This window comes from Emydura macquarii, unplaced genomic scaffold (assembly GCF_026122565.2).
Source record: "Emydura macquarii macquarii isolate MOO-44397 ecotype Brisbane River unplaced genomic scaffold, CSIRO-AGI_Emac_v2 contig_3343, whole genome shotgun sequence".
Taxonomy (NCBI): Eukaryota; Metazoa; Chordata; order Testudines; family Chelidae; genus Emydura; species Emydura macquarii.
The window spans coordinates 8,448,832-8,466,860 of NW_027133480.1; the positions used below are offsets into that span (position 1 = coordinate 8,448,832).

Sequence of the window (18,029 nt, forward strand, 5' to 3'; positions counted from 1 at the left end):
GGGAAAAGCTTGTCCTTCAAGTCAGACAGCCTGGAATAGTTAAAATCAGATTTCATTAACAAGACCTGACAGTTAGTGATATGGAATTTCAGGCTTGTAGAGGAAAAGATCTTTCTCCCCAGGAAGTCCAACCTATTTGACACTTGTCAGTCAGGGTCGTCCTTTGATGTTGCAACCTACTTTTCTCTGTAGCTGCCTGTGCCATCAGAGTTGGGGGCAGGGTGGAGAGAAGACATTCAGCTACCTTGGTGGGAACAAAATAGCATTTTTTAGATATGAGGGAAAGGATGCTGAAGTGTGCCAGACCAATCTACTGAGATCCATGATGGGCTCGTTAGCTGCAAGTGCCACCTTACGTAGCTCCTGGTACTGCCTATGATGGAGTGATTGCTTCATCCAGAGATGAGGATGAGAGATTCCCATCAGTACTTGTGGATCCAGGTCAATATCCTCCTCCTAATACTCCCACGGATTTGGTAGGTGTTGAGAAGAAGTGCGGTAAGTTTCTCGAGTGGGTCCTAGGTGTCTGCCATAAGGATCTCACGGGCCCCAATAAGGCCAGTAAAGAGGGGGTCAGCTGGTTTTGGACGACCCCAGACATCGGCAGCACCAGTCCCTGGGGAAGTCATATCTAGAGGGGTAGTGTCCTGATCACCTCAACTGCCTGTCAGTGCTCAGTTCTCTCCAAGGACATGGAGGAGTGGCTGGAACATCTGACTCCAAAAACTGCTCCCTTTCCAATGGTCAGGACTGATGATTCTGGCATGTCTTGGGAGATACTATGGTCCTTGGACAAGGGAGCCAGTACCGATGACAAGTCCAGACCTGCTGGCATACTGGTACTGCAAGCTACGGTCCTTGTGTTTCAGAGCTGGAGTCACCCACAGATCTTTATTCTTGAACTCTTACCCTCCAACCTGGGGAATTTCACAGAGCCGATCCCTTAGGATCCACGTGTGAAGACTCACACAATCTCAATGGGCTCAGGGAGAGATCACCTCTCTTGTGGATAGTCCTAGATAGCATTCTGTCCTTGCGACCATGAGAGTGCACCTGACTCTAATGGGAACGCTTGGAGGAAGAGTCCTTGGGCTTAGGAGCTGCAGACTCCACTCCTAAGATCATGCTTGGAGAGGTGCGCTCGTCTGTTGGGGTTGATATACAGGAGGCGGGTCTCCCTGGCCCAGATCAGAGTGGGGCCTCATAGCCTTCCCCATAAGGTGTTTCTTTAGACAAAGCTCCACGAGTTCTTGGTTGAAATGAATGACAAATACTGCACTTTGCAGATATGCACGTCTCACCCAAGTAGTAGAGGCAGCATTGGTAATCATTACTCATGGAGAAGGAACATGGGCAAGAAATGCAGTAATTCAACCTCAGGACTCTGGGCATAGTGGCAGGCAACAGGGAGGTAGTCCCCAATAAAGCGAAAAACAAGCAATACTAACTGTACTATAAAACTCTAACTAGACTAATATAAAAGTTATGAGATATAGAAATGATTACATATCTATTTACAGATTCTATCAAGAGAAAAAGCTGCAGAATTCTGTGGACACAGGAATTCTGATTCAGGCCACGCATCCTTAAAATAGAGTAGGAGAGGGGTCAGCCTGCACTGCACCGTATGTCCTCATTTGAGAGCACAAGGAGATCTACTGCACACATGTGGGCCAATGGACACTGCATGTTAGAATTTCTGGACTCAGGCGCATGACATATATGCATACTCTGGTGTGGACTACACATAGGGACCAGCACTCAAAGAGGATTATGAGCTCTCAGTTACTGGACAAAGATTAATAAAAAGGAGTCTTATAACAAATTCTGTGATTTTTACTGCATCTCACACTTACAGTGTGTGTAACAAACAACAAATTACCCTATTGCTTCTTTTCACTCATATGTCTTAGGAAAAATTCAAGGAAATAAAAAAATAAAAAAAAGTTGAAATACAACTACTCTCCATTTGTTTCTGAAATAGCTTGAGATTATAGTCTTGATGTAGGGATGAACATCTCACTACACTTTTATGTTAAGCAGTATGAATTCATCCAGCTTACCATTTTGACGCTCTTCTTCTGATCTGCTTTTGGTTTTGGCTCCTTTGGACTTTTAGGGTCTTTTTTTACTTCATTCTCTGTGAAAGTTCGAAGTATAAAAACTTTGAAATATAGGTGGAATTTGCTAAAATACTGTGCAAACTCTCCTTCATTAAAAAATATGTAATGACTTTAAAAGATAGACAATATGTGGAATGTTTTGTGTTTTAATAGGTACTTGGGTGTTTTATGTCTTGTACATCACTAGCACTTAATAATGGGAAAAATAATTAAATGTTGAAGGAATGGAGCCTCTCCTTGTTCTGCTGTCTCTCCTGTTAGGGCTATTTTGTGGTACAGTTGAAGCTTCTTGAAGTAGCAAGGGTCCCAACATTCCTGTCCAACTCAAAGTTCTGTGTCTTAGTAGTGCTAGGGTCAGTTGGTTGAGAACAGGAAGCACATAATTCACCTTCTGTAGAGCCTGTTAAAGCTGCCTTGCAAATGGAGCATCTTTTAGGTTTAGCCCATTGCTTGTGTGGCTGCTCTGCCATCTCTGAAATGGGGCAGACTAGTTCAGCAGAAAGGCACTGCAATGGGGACTGTGGGTGGCTTCAGCGATACACAGCTATATACCTGCTTAAGGAGGAGGAAAGAACAAAGAAGGCTGCTTGCTACTTCCTAAAAAATATGAAAAAAGGCAAAGGAAAGGTTGAGAGCAAAGAGAACCACTACTGACCACTGCCGCAGAAGCAGATGATCTGGCAGCTGGCCAGAGATTGAGCAGTCAATGAAGACCCGCTCAGTCGATCCAGAAGTCGATGCTGTTAATCCACCCCCTCAAGTGGTGTAGCGCTGAGTCAACGGGAACATGGTTCCCGTTGGCGCAGTGCAGTGAAGACAGCGCGCAGAAGAGAAGCACAGCAGTCGACAGGAGTTATGCAAGCTCTCTGCGTAGTTTGCGTAACTCCCGTCGACTGCCACCGAATCGCTGGGGTAAGTGTAGACCAAGCCTACTACTCACTTCTTCAAGGCTGAAGCTTGCCAAGTGGAATAGAAGTGAGAAAGGTGGTCACCTCGGCATACATTGATTATTGTACTGTAGATGTAGGAATGGAGGGTTGGAGAAGAATTGTAGAAGCACTGTCTAGGCTTACTATAGGATCAAGCTCCAGTACCTATCACTGGAATAACATCAACCTTTTTGAAAGAACTGGAGCCTTTGTGAAAGAACTGAAAGTGAAGAACAAGGAAAAAAGGACTGTCTGTATTTGTAAGAAGTGTTGCATTTTTTCTTTAAGTGGTTTGGAAGGATCAGGAAATAGAGTTTACTTTTCTCAGTGCACTCGGCACCAACTACTTGAGTCTGCTGTAAGCTATTAACAATTGGCTATTGTCCCAAGGGGCCTGTATGCCAGCTAGGTATTGCTGGAGCACACTGCAACATGGAGATAATTTGAGGTACCCCTTATTACTTGCTGTTTGCTTTTTACTCCTTTTTCCTCACTCGCAATGGCTGCTTCCATAATTGCATAAACTAAGACCTTTCCTTCATGCTACACACTCTCATTCCTTCAACACCTAAGAAAATAGTTTTCTATGGACTCTGGGTATGCATTTGGGGATGTGTTTCTCTCCTCCCTCCCCCAAGTGGAACACAACCGCAGCAGCAGCGGCACCAGCTCCAGCCAGCCCCACATTTTGCCAGCACCACCGGATGTAGCAGGGCAGTGACCTCCATTCACTTTTGAAAATTGGAAAACAGAAATAAAAAAAGACATTTTCTAAAACTGCCTTTTCTAACAAACATATGACAATGTGTTTGTGTGTCTGTGTATTATAAAAACATTCCAAAACAAAACACTTCACTGCACACACTTCTACCCAAGGAGAGGATAAAAGAACAAATATGACAGATATCAATCACTTAATGCACTAGTGGAAGGCACATGGATACTACAGTGATAATCATGGTAGTAGAATTTATATAGAATTTATACAGAATACTGTCTACTTTCTTGGTTTGCAGCTAGGTTTCCTGACCTTATTCATACTGTACATTTACAGTTTTTTGAGCATACACATGTTTCATATTAGTATTTGATCTTGAAAGTGTTCTTATCTGTGAGATGAACAAAGTGACTGCAAGTCTATAAAATCTTAGTAACACAAGATATGTATGATCTACAAAGACTTCTTTCTGGAAAACATAAAGAAGCACAAGCAGCAAGGAAAGAATTTGCATATTAAGATGCCCGCAAGAAAGGTTTTAAATTTTTTTTTAAAAATCTTCCCAAGCACCTCACTCAATGTACATCTTATTGGAATGGCTACAATTTATTAGCTGTCAAGTTAAATTTCTTGATTTTTGAAATGTTCACCACAAATGTTATTTCTAAGATCATTCTGAATTCACATAATCTTTATTCTAATTGCAACGACCCCCACAGAACTTTTACTTACAAGTCTACAAAAGTTTATGATTCTTGTTCACTAATATTTCATACTGACAAACAAGTAACTGTTTTCAGGGAATGTTATGAAGATTTATTTTCACAACACCCAGAACTATATTTGGGTAACAGAACATGAAGTGTTGATGAAACAAGATCTATAATTTTTTGCACTGATAAGTGCTTTTCATAGGAACATTTCAAGGTGGTTAGTTGTAGCCCATTCCTGTGTTCATTTTGACATGGACTCAGTAGGAACAGGATTAGGCCAACTGTGCTCCCTGTCACACCCAAGTAACCTGGTTCTCAACCTCATCCTCAGTACCACCTGCAGACTTCTCTTCCCCAGTATCTCCTGAAACCCCTGCTCTTTGCTCCTTCCTATGGCTTCCACTTGTGTGTTGCTAGGACAAAGTCTTCTGAAGCCCTTCTAAGCTGCACCTTTCAACAGCTGTGAAAAACAGCACAGAGATTCACAAATCATAATCTAACAATAATTAGATACCAGCCAACCAGCACCACACTGCTGGATTTAGCTGAGATTTTTGCTATCCTTAGCTGAAAGAATCAGAAATATAGGGCTCCAAAGACAGAAAGTTCACTGTAGGAGATTGCAGCAGCTCTGCTAGGTTGATTATAGGGTCCAGTTCAATCCAAAGATACATTAGGAGCAGAGACAGATGAAGGGAAGTATAGATCCTTTACTTGCCGAGGACGGAAAGCTAATTTATGATGTTAAGAAAGCAGAGATATTAATGCCTTTTTCACTTCAGTCTCCACTAAAAATGTTAATGGAGACCAGATACTCAACACAATTAATATTAACAACAAAGAGGAAGGAATGCAAGCCAAAATAGGAAAAAAATCAGGTTAAAGATTATTTAGATAAATTAGATGCATTCAAGTGAGCAGGACCTAATGAAATTCATTCTAGGGTAATTAAGGAACTAGCTGAAGGAATTGCAGAACCATTAGCAATTATCTCTGAGAACTCCTGAAGGTCAGGTGAGGTCTCAGAAGACTGGAGAAGGAAAATATAGTACCAATCTTTTAAAATGGGGAACAAAGAGGACCTGGGGAATTATAGATGAGTCAACCTAATTTTAATACCTAGAAAGATACTGGAACAAATTACTAAACAATCAATTTGTAAGCACCTAGAGGATAATAGGATTATAAAGAATAGTCAGCATGGATTTGTCAATAACAAATCTTGCCAAGCCAACCTAATTTCCTTCTTTGACAGGGCTAAGTGGCTTATTGGATGAGGGGAAGCAGAAGATGTGATATATCTTGATTTTAGTGAGGGTTTTGACACAGTCTCACAGAACACACTCAAAAGCAAACTAGGGAAATGTGGTCTAGATAAAATTATTATAAGGTGGGTACACAACTGGTTGAAAGACCATACTCAATGGTTTCCTATAAAACTTAACAGGCATATCTAGAGAAGCCTTGCAGGAGACCATGCTGGGTCCAGTATTACTCAATATTTTCTTTAATGACTCAGATAATGGAGTGGAGAGTATCCTTATAAAATCTGCAGATGACACCAAACTGAGAAGGATTGCAATCCAAACTGAGAAGGATTGCAAGCATGTTGGAGGACAGGATTGGAATTCAAAATGACCCAAATTGGAGTATTGGTCTGAATTCAACAAGATGAAATTCAATATAAACAAGGGCAAAGTATGTCAATTTAGGAAAGAAAAAACAAATGCACAAATACAAAACAGGGAATAATTGGCTAGTACTGCTGAAAAGGAACTAGGTATTATAGTGGATAACAAATTGAATATGAGTCGACAATGTGATGTTGTTATGAAAAAGGCTAATTTCATTCTGGGGTGTATTAACAGGAATGTTGTATATAAAACATGGTATGTAACTGGCCTGCTCTACTTGGCATTGGTGAATCCTCAGTTGGAGTACTGTGTCCAGTTCTGGGTTCCACACTTTAGTAAAGATGTGGACAAATTAGAGAGAGCCCAGAGTAAAGTAACAAAAATGATAAAAGGTTTAGAAAACCTGACCTATGATGGAAAGTTAAAAAAATATGGCATGTTTGGTCTTTGTCATGACCCATAGGTCTTGAACACAGGGTCCATGGGATCAACCATATTCCATTCCTCCACCCAGCAGTCTGCCAACAATGGCTTACCTGGGACCCATGAAGCCCAGCTCCAGGGTGAGGCTCTGCCCCGAGGTCAGATTGGCAGAGCCCCAGAGCAGCTGATTGTCCACTGGCCCCATTTAAGTCAATGGCAGGAACGGGAAAGCGGCTAAATAACTGGGCTCCACCCTGCTTTGGACTGTGCGCTTTGTGCTTTCTCTCCTGCTTCTTGATTTCCTGGCATCCTGACCTAGCTTGACTCCTGGCATCTGACTGGTGTTTCTGGACCTCCAGTTTATTTCCTGCCTCAGCAGCCTAAGCTGGTAGGTCTCTAGCAAAAATCAGAACAGCCCTCTTCTAATGGAGAGGAGGCAGTGGTATACGAAAAACTTTACAACCTCGCTCTCCACTGGAACAAATTTTGTGCATGGACACTGTAAGAAAGCCTGCTCAATTGGGTTTGAGATCTCTGGGCATGTAAAACAAGCCACCCCTTTTGCACAATTCTACCATATTTTCTTATCTCAGATTTTGCCCATGCATTACAAAATAATGGCTTAGTGGATCAAAAGAAATACGTAGCTCTCAGTGTAACCTCGGCTAAATATGAAGGAAATTGGTTCAGTAGTTTTGAAGTAACAGGTCTTAAAACTTATTCACATTTGGTTTTCTGTTAGTGCTTGTCTACACAGCAAGTTAGAGTGTTGCAAGCCAGAGAGTGAATCTACAGCAAAAAAGCTTGCCATGAACTAACTGGCTTCATGGACCTTCCTACTGCATACTAAAGTTCCACAGTGTTCTTTGACAGAGACTTTTCAGTGCATGGCAGTAGGTACCCAATGGTGAGATACTGCACAGCAGGCTAATGCCACATAGATAGCCTAACACATAGCCTAACTTGCTGGGTACTAACTCACTATGTTGACAAGCCCTTAGATTGCTTTGCTTAATCTACATTTTTTAATTTAGCTTCTCTGTGCTGATAGCAACTTCAAATGTCAGGGTTCTAAAGAATTACTTGTGTAATCTAAATTTTGCAAGACCTTTTAAAGTCCAACAAACTTTACAATTGCTTTAAGGAAGTCCAGGATATTTTAAATTAGAGGTCTTGGAAGCAGCTATTGTACTAGAGCTGACGCTTTTGCTTCTTTTGTATATGTCATAAGTCAATATCTAAACTGATACAGCAGTTAGACGGCAGAACATCAAGGGCAGCAAGCTGTTGCAGTCCACCCTCCAATCTTCTAATTGTGCACTCCTCCACCATGTTTTACCATCCACATTGCTATCCCACAGTCATATTGTGAAGTTTGGGCTAAGCTAAATTTTTGCATTGCGGCAGCCACTCTGGCTGTTCCAGTCAGCAGCCTGTTAAACCTAGTCTAGGAACGCATCCCACATTGCAAATGGGTGGATGTAAGTTAGGGCTTCTGAAATTCATCAGTGTGCCTGTCCCCATCCCTGAGTTGCTGCCATTCTGTGAGGACATAGGTGTTGGCCCCAATATGCCGTTGTTCATCTGAGATTGGCACTGGGCTGGCAGTGCTGGACAGTATGAAAGTATGAACAGCTGCTGCAAAAGATGTTGCAAAGTCAGTAATACAGGAAATTCAGGTATAAGTGGCTGTACATGGAACTTGGATAAGTCATTCAGCTGTACAGTGAAAGTGTGGGTTAGAGAGAGAGAGAGACTCCTAGTGTGGATTCAATATTGATGGCTTCTTTTTTAGACAAAGGACAGCTGACACTGTAATAGTATTATAAGTCTGTACATTGCTAAAAAACTATAGTATGTTTTCATATACTTTTCTCAGTAGATATTCCAGACAATATTACATGGAAATTTTTTGGTATGAAATCCTGTCTCAGTCAAATATATATATAATGAATATAATGAATATAATGAAAAAGATATGAGTAACATAATAAATTGGTTTTATTATATAATAATTTCTGAATGCAAAGAATATTCATGTAATTGTACCTGGTTCTTCTGCATGTATTCGATTGTAGAGAATTTGGAGAGAAAAATCTCTAGACACAGAACTTATTGCCTCTTCTTGAAAGATACTCAGAGCTTCCAAAGGTAACTCCATAAGTAGTTTGTCTGCCAGTAATATCACACACTCACCTAAATCCATCAGTCCACCTGACACAACAAAAATGAGATATTTAATAATTCATCATAGATATTTTAATAATTAAAATTACCTGGGAAAATGGAGTTTCTTTTTCATCCCACTGCACAAAATGTTTTTTTTACTTTGGATGACAGGAATCATCCAGAAAAATATTCTTCATAATTCCCCTCATCCAAAGAGATGCTCTGCAAACACCCTAGGATATACATTTGCAGAGCCTAATCCTCCTTCAGTGGAGAAAGTACTCTTTTATTTACAAACACACTGTCTCTGGAGCAGAGTCACATGAATTTGCCATATACACAGTTTCCATCATGGGAATAATATTAGGAAATGCACAGACTTGCCCATTCGGACACACAACATCCTAACAAAAAGGCAAGTTAAATGAACTTGAGTCAGAGAACACTTTTAAAGAAGCTGTTAACCAAAGACAGCAGTATCCTTCTGTATGAAACAAAACAAAATGTTTACTTACCTTCTTGTAACTGTTGTTCTTCGGGATGCTGGCATATGCCCATTCCACTAGAAGTGTATGTGCGTCTTGTGCACTGGTGCTAGACAGTTTTCCCTAGAGACCCTCGTAAGGGCAGCCACACATGTGCCCTCACTTCCCTTATGCTCAGAACTCAGAGTATAAAGGTTAGAGCGCTGCCCCGTCTCTCTTTCAGTTCCCTCATACTGGAATCTTAGATGATAGATTCTGATGCTGAGGAAAGAGGGTGAGTCGTGGAATGGACATATACAGCACAACTCAAAGAACAACAGGTATGAGAAGTTAAGTAACCATTTTTTCCTTGAGTGATATCATATGTTCATTACACTGCAGATGACTGCCAAATTGTTTTCAATGGAGATGGGACAAGGAGTCTCATCTGAAATTGGAATGTAAGACTGCTTTCCCCACATTTGAGTTGTCCCTTGATGCTGTAGTAATTGCATAATGTCTAGCAAATGTCCATACAGAGGACCACATTGTCACTCTACAAATGTCAACAATAGGGACATTTCTCACAAAAGCAGTAGAGGCTGAATGTATCCTAGCTTAATGTGCTGTCATTTGCTCAGGAGGCATCAGACCAAAAGCAATGCAGCTGGTAATCCATTTAGAAATTCGTGCCATAATAGGATGGCGTCTCATTCTTTCCATATAGGAAATAAAGAGTTGGGAAGAAACCCAAAAGGTCTTTGTTCTATCTACGTCAAAAGTCAGGGATTAGTGCACATCTGGAGTATGCCACTTTTTCCTATCTTAATGAACACGTGGCTTTGGAGAAAAGACTGGTAGGTATGATTGATTAAGGTGACAGTCAGATAGTACTGTGGATAAGAACTTAGGGTGAAGCCCAAGATGTACTTGCCCTTGAAGAATGCTATATAAGGTAGGTCTATTAACAGAGAATCCACTCTCCTTGCTACTAAAAAGGCCACCTTAGCCAAGAGATGTAACACCGAGTAAGAGGCTAAAGGCTTGAATGGATTTGTTTGGTTAGCTTTTTTACCCTCGTGTTTAAACTCAGTTTCTAAAGTTCTACTGAGAACTAGCAATTTTGTTAAATCACTGCTCTGCTCCATCCCATATCTTACACACTCACCCTCCTGCAGTTGTGCTGTCTTTGCACGTGTGCGTAAGAATTACCTGCCAGTCAGAGAAGCATCCGCAGATCCCTCTCCCTTGTAACATTACACTGTGAGTATGAAAAAACACTATCTTCTAACTTCAAAATCTTACTTCAGTCTTTATCTGTGTTATAAATTTTAAAATACTTTTACACTGACCGTGTGTTGTGTGTTTCGAACTACAGAGTTATTAAATGTATTAATACCCCAACAGTTTCCAAACTGTGTATCATGACCCCAAGTGGGATTGCTTCATCAGCAGATGGGGTCATGGCAATCCTGAGCTTGCAGAGGACATCATTTTACAAAATGGCCTCCTCCACACAGCGTAACCTCACACGCACTGTATACATGAGGTCACGTCGCATGGGGAAAACTATTTTGCTCTACAAATGGCACCCTCCATGCAGCATGACCTTGCATGCACCGTTTGTGTGTGAGGTCATGCAGTCCAGAGGATGCCATTTTGTAAAGCAAAATGGCATCCTCCTTGTGGCATGACTTTGCATGTACAGTGTGTGTGAGGTCACACTGCTGGGAGGACACCATTTTTAAATGGCAACTTCCATGCTATCTGGGGTAGTGGGAAACAACACGCCTTAAAAAGAGGTCATGCAGGGAAAATGTTTGGGATCCACTGTAATACCATATACTCCAAACTAGCCTCATTTCCATTTTTTGTGTGAGGCAATTTAAATGGTTACAGATTTACCTTTGTTTATTCCAGTTATTAAAAGGATTGTGCTCCTTTAATTACTTTTCTGCATATCAATCTTTCTAGTGTTTATACCTCCTCATATGTGTGCTTTGTCTATGACCACTTGAACCTAAAAAGTCTCTTATGCAAATTAACTGAAAGACAAAAGCACCTTTTCACATCTAACCCCTATTTTCTAAATTGCTCATGTTGATTGAATTAAAACATTTTATACACTATTTGTCAGACTCCTTTACTATCTTTCACCACTTCCAAACTAACCTATTAATTCCACCAACCCAAAGTTAACGCTACCTGCTCCACATTATGCCCCAACTTTTGTGTGTTATTACACCAATTTCCAGCTAGGTATGTGTATCTGAACACTGATTAATCTTGAACTGTAATTGTCATATGACCTCAAACTTACTTCTTAAACATCTATGCCTAGTCTTAAAATTCTAGTTTCTTAAGACAAAACTGAGAAGAATTACTAGTTGTTTTACACGCTTTGTTTAAGTTAGTATTATTTTCAAGTATACTATCATATTTCACTTATCAGATTTTAATAATTCTTTTTCTTCACTTTAAGAGATTTTTTTAAATTAAGTTGAGTTAATGTCGTAACCTAGTTTGTTTTAATTGAATTTATGTTGATTATTCAAAATTATTTTCCTTAATGTGTGTATTGAATTCTTACTGATGCTTAACTATTAGCATCAATGAGAGGCTAATATATTCAATAATATTTCAATCAAATATCCTTTGATAGGTTTAGCGCCTTGAGTAATTGATTGAATAGTATGGTTGTTGATTCTCATAATTTTGTTCCTCTTTTTAACTGAATAACTTTCCCATCCCCCGCCACAGAAGAAAATAGTCTGAATATTGAGTCTTTGACCTGACTCTCTCCCTCTCTTCTTGGAGCTTCTTAGGGGAGATACTCCAGTACTAGGGTTGTGTCTACACTACAGAGATTGTACTGGCATGGTTATATCAGTATAGTCCCTTAGCCTACATCAACAGGAGGAATTTTTCTCTTACTGTGGGAACACCACCTCTCCAAATGATATTAGCTAAGTAGATGGAAGCAATCTTCTATCATCATAGCTGCATCCACACTGGATTTTTTGTTGGCAGAACTATATTGGTCAAGAGTGTGGGGGTTATTTCACTCCCCTGACCGACATAGCTATGCCAATGTAATTTTTCAGTGTACAGCAAGCTTAAGACATTCAGAGCCTAAGTCATTCAGACTGTGAGACACCGCCACTCCCCCCAAGCCTAGAAGAGGGGAAAAGATGAATGATAAGGAGACTGATGGACCCCAGAAAAGTTCTCTCTTTTTGACCTTCTGCAATGGATCTTCTTTTCTCCTGAATAGATTGGCTTGCTATGGAGCCATAATCCTGGACTGCCTGGAGCTTATGCAGTTTCAAAGGCTGTGGATAATCTAAGCAGCTATTTTGCAGGCATAATCAATCAAATACCTGAACATGTACAGTAAATGGCCTATATTGCATTTACAAACTACTGCACGGGAGAAGGGGGATGACAGTATTTAAAAATCTATCCCTATATATTCTTTTCTAGATAGGACATACCTTGTAATCCAACATGTTTTGTCTCCTTATCTTTGGCTTTTGTTTTTCCTGATTCAGCTGTTAAAACGGATGACCTTTGATGTCTGAAAATAAGTATTATAGCTCAAAATATTACACGTATCACTGCAAACTGGGATTTTCAAAGCATCCTAAGGGAAATAGGTGTCTAGATCTCAATTAAATTTAATGGACATTTGAAGGCCTAACTCCCTTAGATTCCTTAGAAAATGCCAGCCTTAAATAGTTTAATAATAATGTTTCAATCTGATTTTAAACACTGTATGACTTTTGTTATACTGTAACATTTAACAGTGATGGCCATTAGTAGTATTTAAGACCTGATCCTGCAAAGACTTATATATGTTAATTTAAAGGACATGAGTAGTCCCGTTCATGGGACTATTGCTGCTTAAAACTAAGCATGTATGTAAGTTTTTGCAGGATCAGGGCCCAACTTCATAAATATTTGTAATGTTAATTTTAACATGATTTAGGAAAGGAGATGATGGTAAAACATTTGTAAAAAATCTTACCTAAAATCAGTAAAATCAAATAGTGACAGAACTGGTTTCAGATATTCTTCCATGGCTTTTAAAATTTCAGAGAAATCTGAGGTAAAATTTTGCTCATTTTCTTTTGTGTTTTCTGTTAGATTCTATCATACAAACAAAACAAAATTAGAATGCTTGCAAAGTTAAATGACAACAAAGATAGGAAGTACATTAGGTTAATTAGGGCTAAATTGAATCATCATGGTTTGTAACTAATTGAAACATCATAAAATTAAAATAAACAATTTTCCTTAAATCACTGAATTATTTATGTTTCAAAATTGTTCTCTATGCTTTATTATGTCAGCATTTTATTGACAATCCCTTCTCTAATGCAATAATCAATGCAATAATACCTAGCAATATAAATGGGGTATTTTAGCCATAGTATTTTATACTGAATAACAGGTGACTTGCTGTAAAGGAGCAAAGTGGAAGGAGGAGGAAGAAGAGAGAAGACCAGGAAAAGAGAAGTAAAGTGACAGCTCAAATTAAGGAAGGAAAATTAAGAAAGGGGAAATTAAAGTAGTAAATGGGAGTGACAGAGAAAAGAAGAGGGAGAGAGAGTGGTTCAAACAGGTTGAAGAAAACAGATAGGGAGAGAACAGAAGCAGACAGGTGAAGATGAAAAGAGGTCAAGGAAAAAATGGACAGAGGAGGGAGAAAGTATATTAGAAATAAAAAAAAGAGGGAAATAACCAAATAACAAAGAAAGGAAAAGTTAAAAACTCAGACAATTTTAATTTTATACTGAAAGATCCATTTTTATAGTTCACACCCATCTCCATTTGTGTGAGTGTAACTGTGTATGCACACAAACACTTACACATGCAATTGTGAAGTACTAAATGTCTATATGTACAGCTGATAAATACTATTCTATCCATATGCAGCGGATGGGTTCTGTGAATGTAAATTCTATCTTTTGCAGGGGAAGTGACAGTATTTATTGACTGAACAGGCAGGTGTTAGCCTTTCCAGTGTCATTATAGATATCTGAATATATACAGTTCATGTGCACATATGGAGCCCAGTGTTTTAAAACTCAGGCCTTGTTCATTCTGACCTATGTTATCACCCTATTTTCTATTGCTATTCCCTATTGGCCAAAAGGAAGGGAACCAAAAATAACTATCATATAGCTTGCCATGGCTACAAACAAAATCATCAATATTTTGCCCACCAGCTTTAATTAGGGTTTTGCTGAGGGAAACCGAGATGGACAAGGTAAGGTTCTCCTTTTAGTTTTAAAATTCCTTCCTGATAAGTGGCAGTATTCAAAGATTTGTTTTAAAGCAAAAAAAAAAGCATTTAAAGTTTCTAAAAAGCAAAGGTTCCCTCCTCAGACATATTATTTAGCACCCAGGTATATGTGTATTGTCACCTAATGACTACAGGCCTGCTTTTACTTGTAGTGACTGTAGCTATCTGCATGAAACTTCGAGAAACACTGGTTTCAGGAAGAGGCACCAAGAAGTCAGTCTGTGTGCAAATGGTTTGATTGCAGCAAATCTATAAATAGGTGCTTTTATAAACTGCCATTTCAGCTTTACAAGCATGTGCAATCTTCTCACATTATTATGCAGCACATGGGACAGGAAACACTGACAACCATTTCTGGCTCAGACAAAGAGCTATTTGACCAAGCTTTTTTTAAAAAAATTATATATAAATAACAATAATGAAAAAAATCGTTGTTTTTCAGTGCTTTTGTTAGAAGGCTATAAGTTAAGAAAGAGTTTGTTATTTGAACATCACTTACTGCGTGTCTGTGAGAAAACTAATTACTGTGTGAAAAAGCACATCTAATCTAATGAAGCCAGAGTTCTCAAGTTGACATTGATTTTCCATGATCTTGCAATCTAAACACAGTGAATGCACACTAAGAACCCAATCCTGCAATTACTTATGCAAGAGCTTTAACATTATGCACTGTGAGTAATCTCACTGACTGTGTAAATTTAAGCACTGTGTAAATCTTTACAGGATTGGGGTTTAATGGTGACCTAATGATTTTCAAAAATGCCTAAGGGAATTAAACCCAATGGTGAGCTGGATGCCTAACTCCACTAAGTTATTTTGAAAAATCTTGTCCCTAATTTTTATATATAAATTTAAGTGAAGAGCTCTTAAGATATACAATATTCCATTTAAGGGAAAATTACTAATCTCATTTCACATCAAAATTCCATCAGTCTAAATTATTAAAGAAGCTCTAAGCTGTTGAAAACAAATCTCTATAACAAAAACAGAACAACAAACTATCTACTATTTAGAACAAAGAAAATAACAGTAAATTTCAAAGTAGAGCATACACAAGGGATAGGAATTACAGAGCCTATAAGAAGTTGCATTTCGAATAAATGTTACAAATTCTAGATGAGGGCTCTTTTGCACAGGTCTTTGTTTCATCTTCAGTATATCTTTTACTGCCTATTTTAAAAATAAAAATTCTGAATCAAATATATTACCATATCTATTTTGGGAGTAGTTTCTTCCCATTTTTGAAAGTCAGTCTTCTGCATATGGAATTTCTTTTGTAATTCCTGTTTAAGGAGATTGTTCATCCTTTCCTGTTTGAAAAGATGTACTTTTTCCAATAAAATCAAGATTGCATCAGGATTCACAGGAAAACGAGAAACTTTAGCCCGCACTAATAAAAAAAAAAAAGTAATTGAGAATATTTTCTTTCTAAAAAATCATTTTCACATAGTCACGTTTCATATTCTATTTTGAATAATTCCAATATATAAAAGGATAAAATACAGTATTAAATAATGCCACAATTATTTAGGCCTTGTGTCAGTATCGAGGAAAAAACAGTAATATCTTGAACTTGGAGACACGGTCCCAAAAAGAGCTTCGAGGATTTAAAAGCACATTCCCTAGTGGTCTAAGTAGAATGATTTTTCCCCCCATGCTATTAAAGATGTGTTTGCATTTTATTGTTATGACATATAATACTTTAAAACACACAAATCATGCCTGACCTATAAAAAGGGTATAACAATCAAAATCTTGCAATAACCATTTTTCTGACTATGACCACATTTTTTGGCCTGCAAACAATGAGATTAGTTTATTATAAATTTGGACAAATGATAAGCACAGAGACAGTAGACCAGTCATGCATGTAACTTCCACTGGCATTAATGGGATTATGTGCATAAATTTCCAGGTATCAAGGTAAGACTATACCTTTTACTACACTGTCTTGAAATTCTATCATTTTAATTGCTTGACCATGTGAGTTGGGATTTCTTGTTCTGAATGCAACAGGGAGAGCTATGGATCTGCTAACATCATCATTTTGATCACTTCTATTTCTAAACAAAGACACTCACCCATTGGCTGAACTGGTTTTCCTTTCTGTTGTCCGCTACTGAGTTTTTGTGCATCAATCATTGCGCTATACAAGACTGATCTATGGAAAGCAATAAAAGACAGAATAGAATATTTGACTATTCACATATTCAGACCTTAAGCCTTGTTTGTATAGAGCATCCTTTCAAATAAATAGTTATTGCCCTCTAATCTTACATGTTCACAGATGCCCAGAGATGGATTATGTACTTCTGAACTTGGACAAGTGCCCAAGTATTGCAGTCCAGGTCCAAAGCTGGCAAATCAGAAACTGTCAGACATACAGATATCCCGCAAACAAGTAGGGGATCTGATAGACAGAAAAAATAGGATTGACTAAACCATGGACTGGTTGGCTTGTGGGCTGCTCCGTCAAGTAGACTGGAGAGGTGGCTGGCTACTATTGCTTCTCTTATTAGTATTAGCAAAGACCCACATCCAAGTGGCTGACTGGCATGCTCCATGTGATCTTGTCAGGGCAGGCAAATTGATGAGACAAAGCACAATGAACCACACTTACTCAAAATTGTTAAGACATAGAGCCAGATCAATGAACATGGTTTAATCCATCCATTACCTTAGTGGTCTTTGAATTGCTGCACTAATTTTCTTGTCTCCCCTCCCCCTTTCTCAGGGTATGCCTACAAAGCAGCTGGAAGGATGCTTCCCAAAGTGGGTAGACAGATGCACTAGCTCTACTTGAGCTAGCATGCTAAAAAAAGCAGTGGGGCCACAGTGATATGGGCAGTAACTTAATCTAGCTGCCTGAGAATGTACCCAGGGGGTTGGATGAGATTGTACTTGGACAGCTAATCAAAACTGCCATGGCCACACTGCTATTTTTAGTGCAGTAGTTCAAGCCTGTCTACCGGCACTGGAAAGCACTTTCCCAGATGCTGTATATATATATATATATATACACATACACACACCCTAAAAAAGGCCTGGGGAGGGAAAGAAAAACTCTCTCCTTCCAGGGAGTAGAAGAAAGGTAAAAATGTCAGCCTGCAGAGTTGTCAGCAAACATCACGCAAGTACCTGTGTGGAGGCTTGGGGGAAGAAGGGTCTTTTGCTGCTACACCTGTTAAGATACTTTTACTAATTCAGATCTTGTCCTTCAATCACCGAGTCTCACTCTTCCCACCATTTCTAGAGGGATACACAGTGAAACATGGGGGCTATAAAGGAGAATTTTGTGGACCATTCTAAGGATTTTGGCCCACTCCTGTCCAGCCAGAGGAATAGAAAGAGAGAAACTGGAAACTTAAAAATGATTTTAGCCTCACGTTTGAGTTTTGGTCATTTCTTATTTTTTCTGAACTTTTTCACTTACCCTAAATTACAAAACCAACATAATTAGAAGTAAAAAGGTAAAAAAAAAACCCCAGCCAAATTAACTTGGCAAAAGAAAAGAAAATTTGTACAAAACAAAATGATAGAAGTTTTAT

General features: G+C 38.9%; 1 protein-coding gene across 1 annotated transcript in view; it reads right to left on the reverse strand.

Moving 5' to 3' along the window:
• Positions 1 to 18,029, reverse strand: part of LOC137143582 (cilia- and flagella-associated protein 46-like) — a 57,697-nt gene that overhangs the window by 17,599 nt on the left and 22,069 nt on the right. The window contains exons 16-21 of the mRNA XM_067533433.1: positions 16,563 to 16,642; positions 15,690 to 15,871; positions 13,201 to 13,322; positions 12,668 to 12,750; positions 8,590 to 8,754; positions 2,064 to 2,140 (exon numbers count right to left, since the gene is read on the reverse strand). Of these exons, the coding sequence (XP_067389534.1) occupies positions 2,064 to 2,140; positions 8,590 to 8,754; positions 12,668 to 12,750; positions 13,201 to 13,322; positions 15,690 to 15,871; positions 16,563 to 16,642 (709 nt within the window). The remainder of the gene's footprint in view (positions 1 to 2,063; positions 2,141 to 8,589; positions 8,755 to 12,667; positions 12,751 to 13,200; positions 13,323 to 15,689; positions 15,872 to 16,562; positions 16,643 to 18,029) is intronic.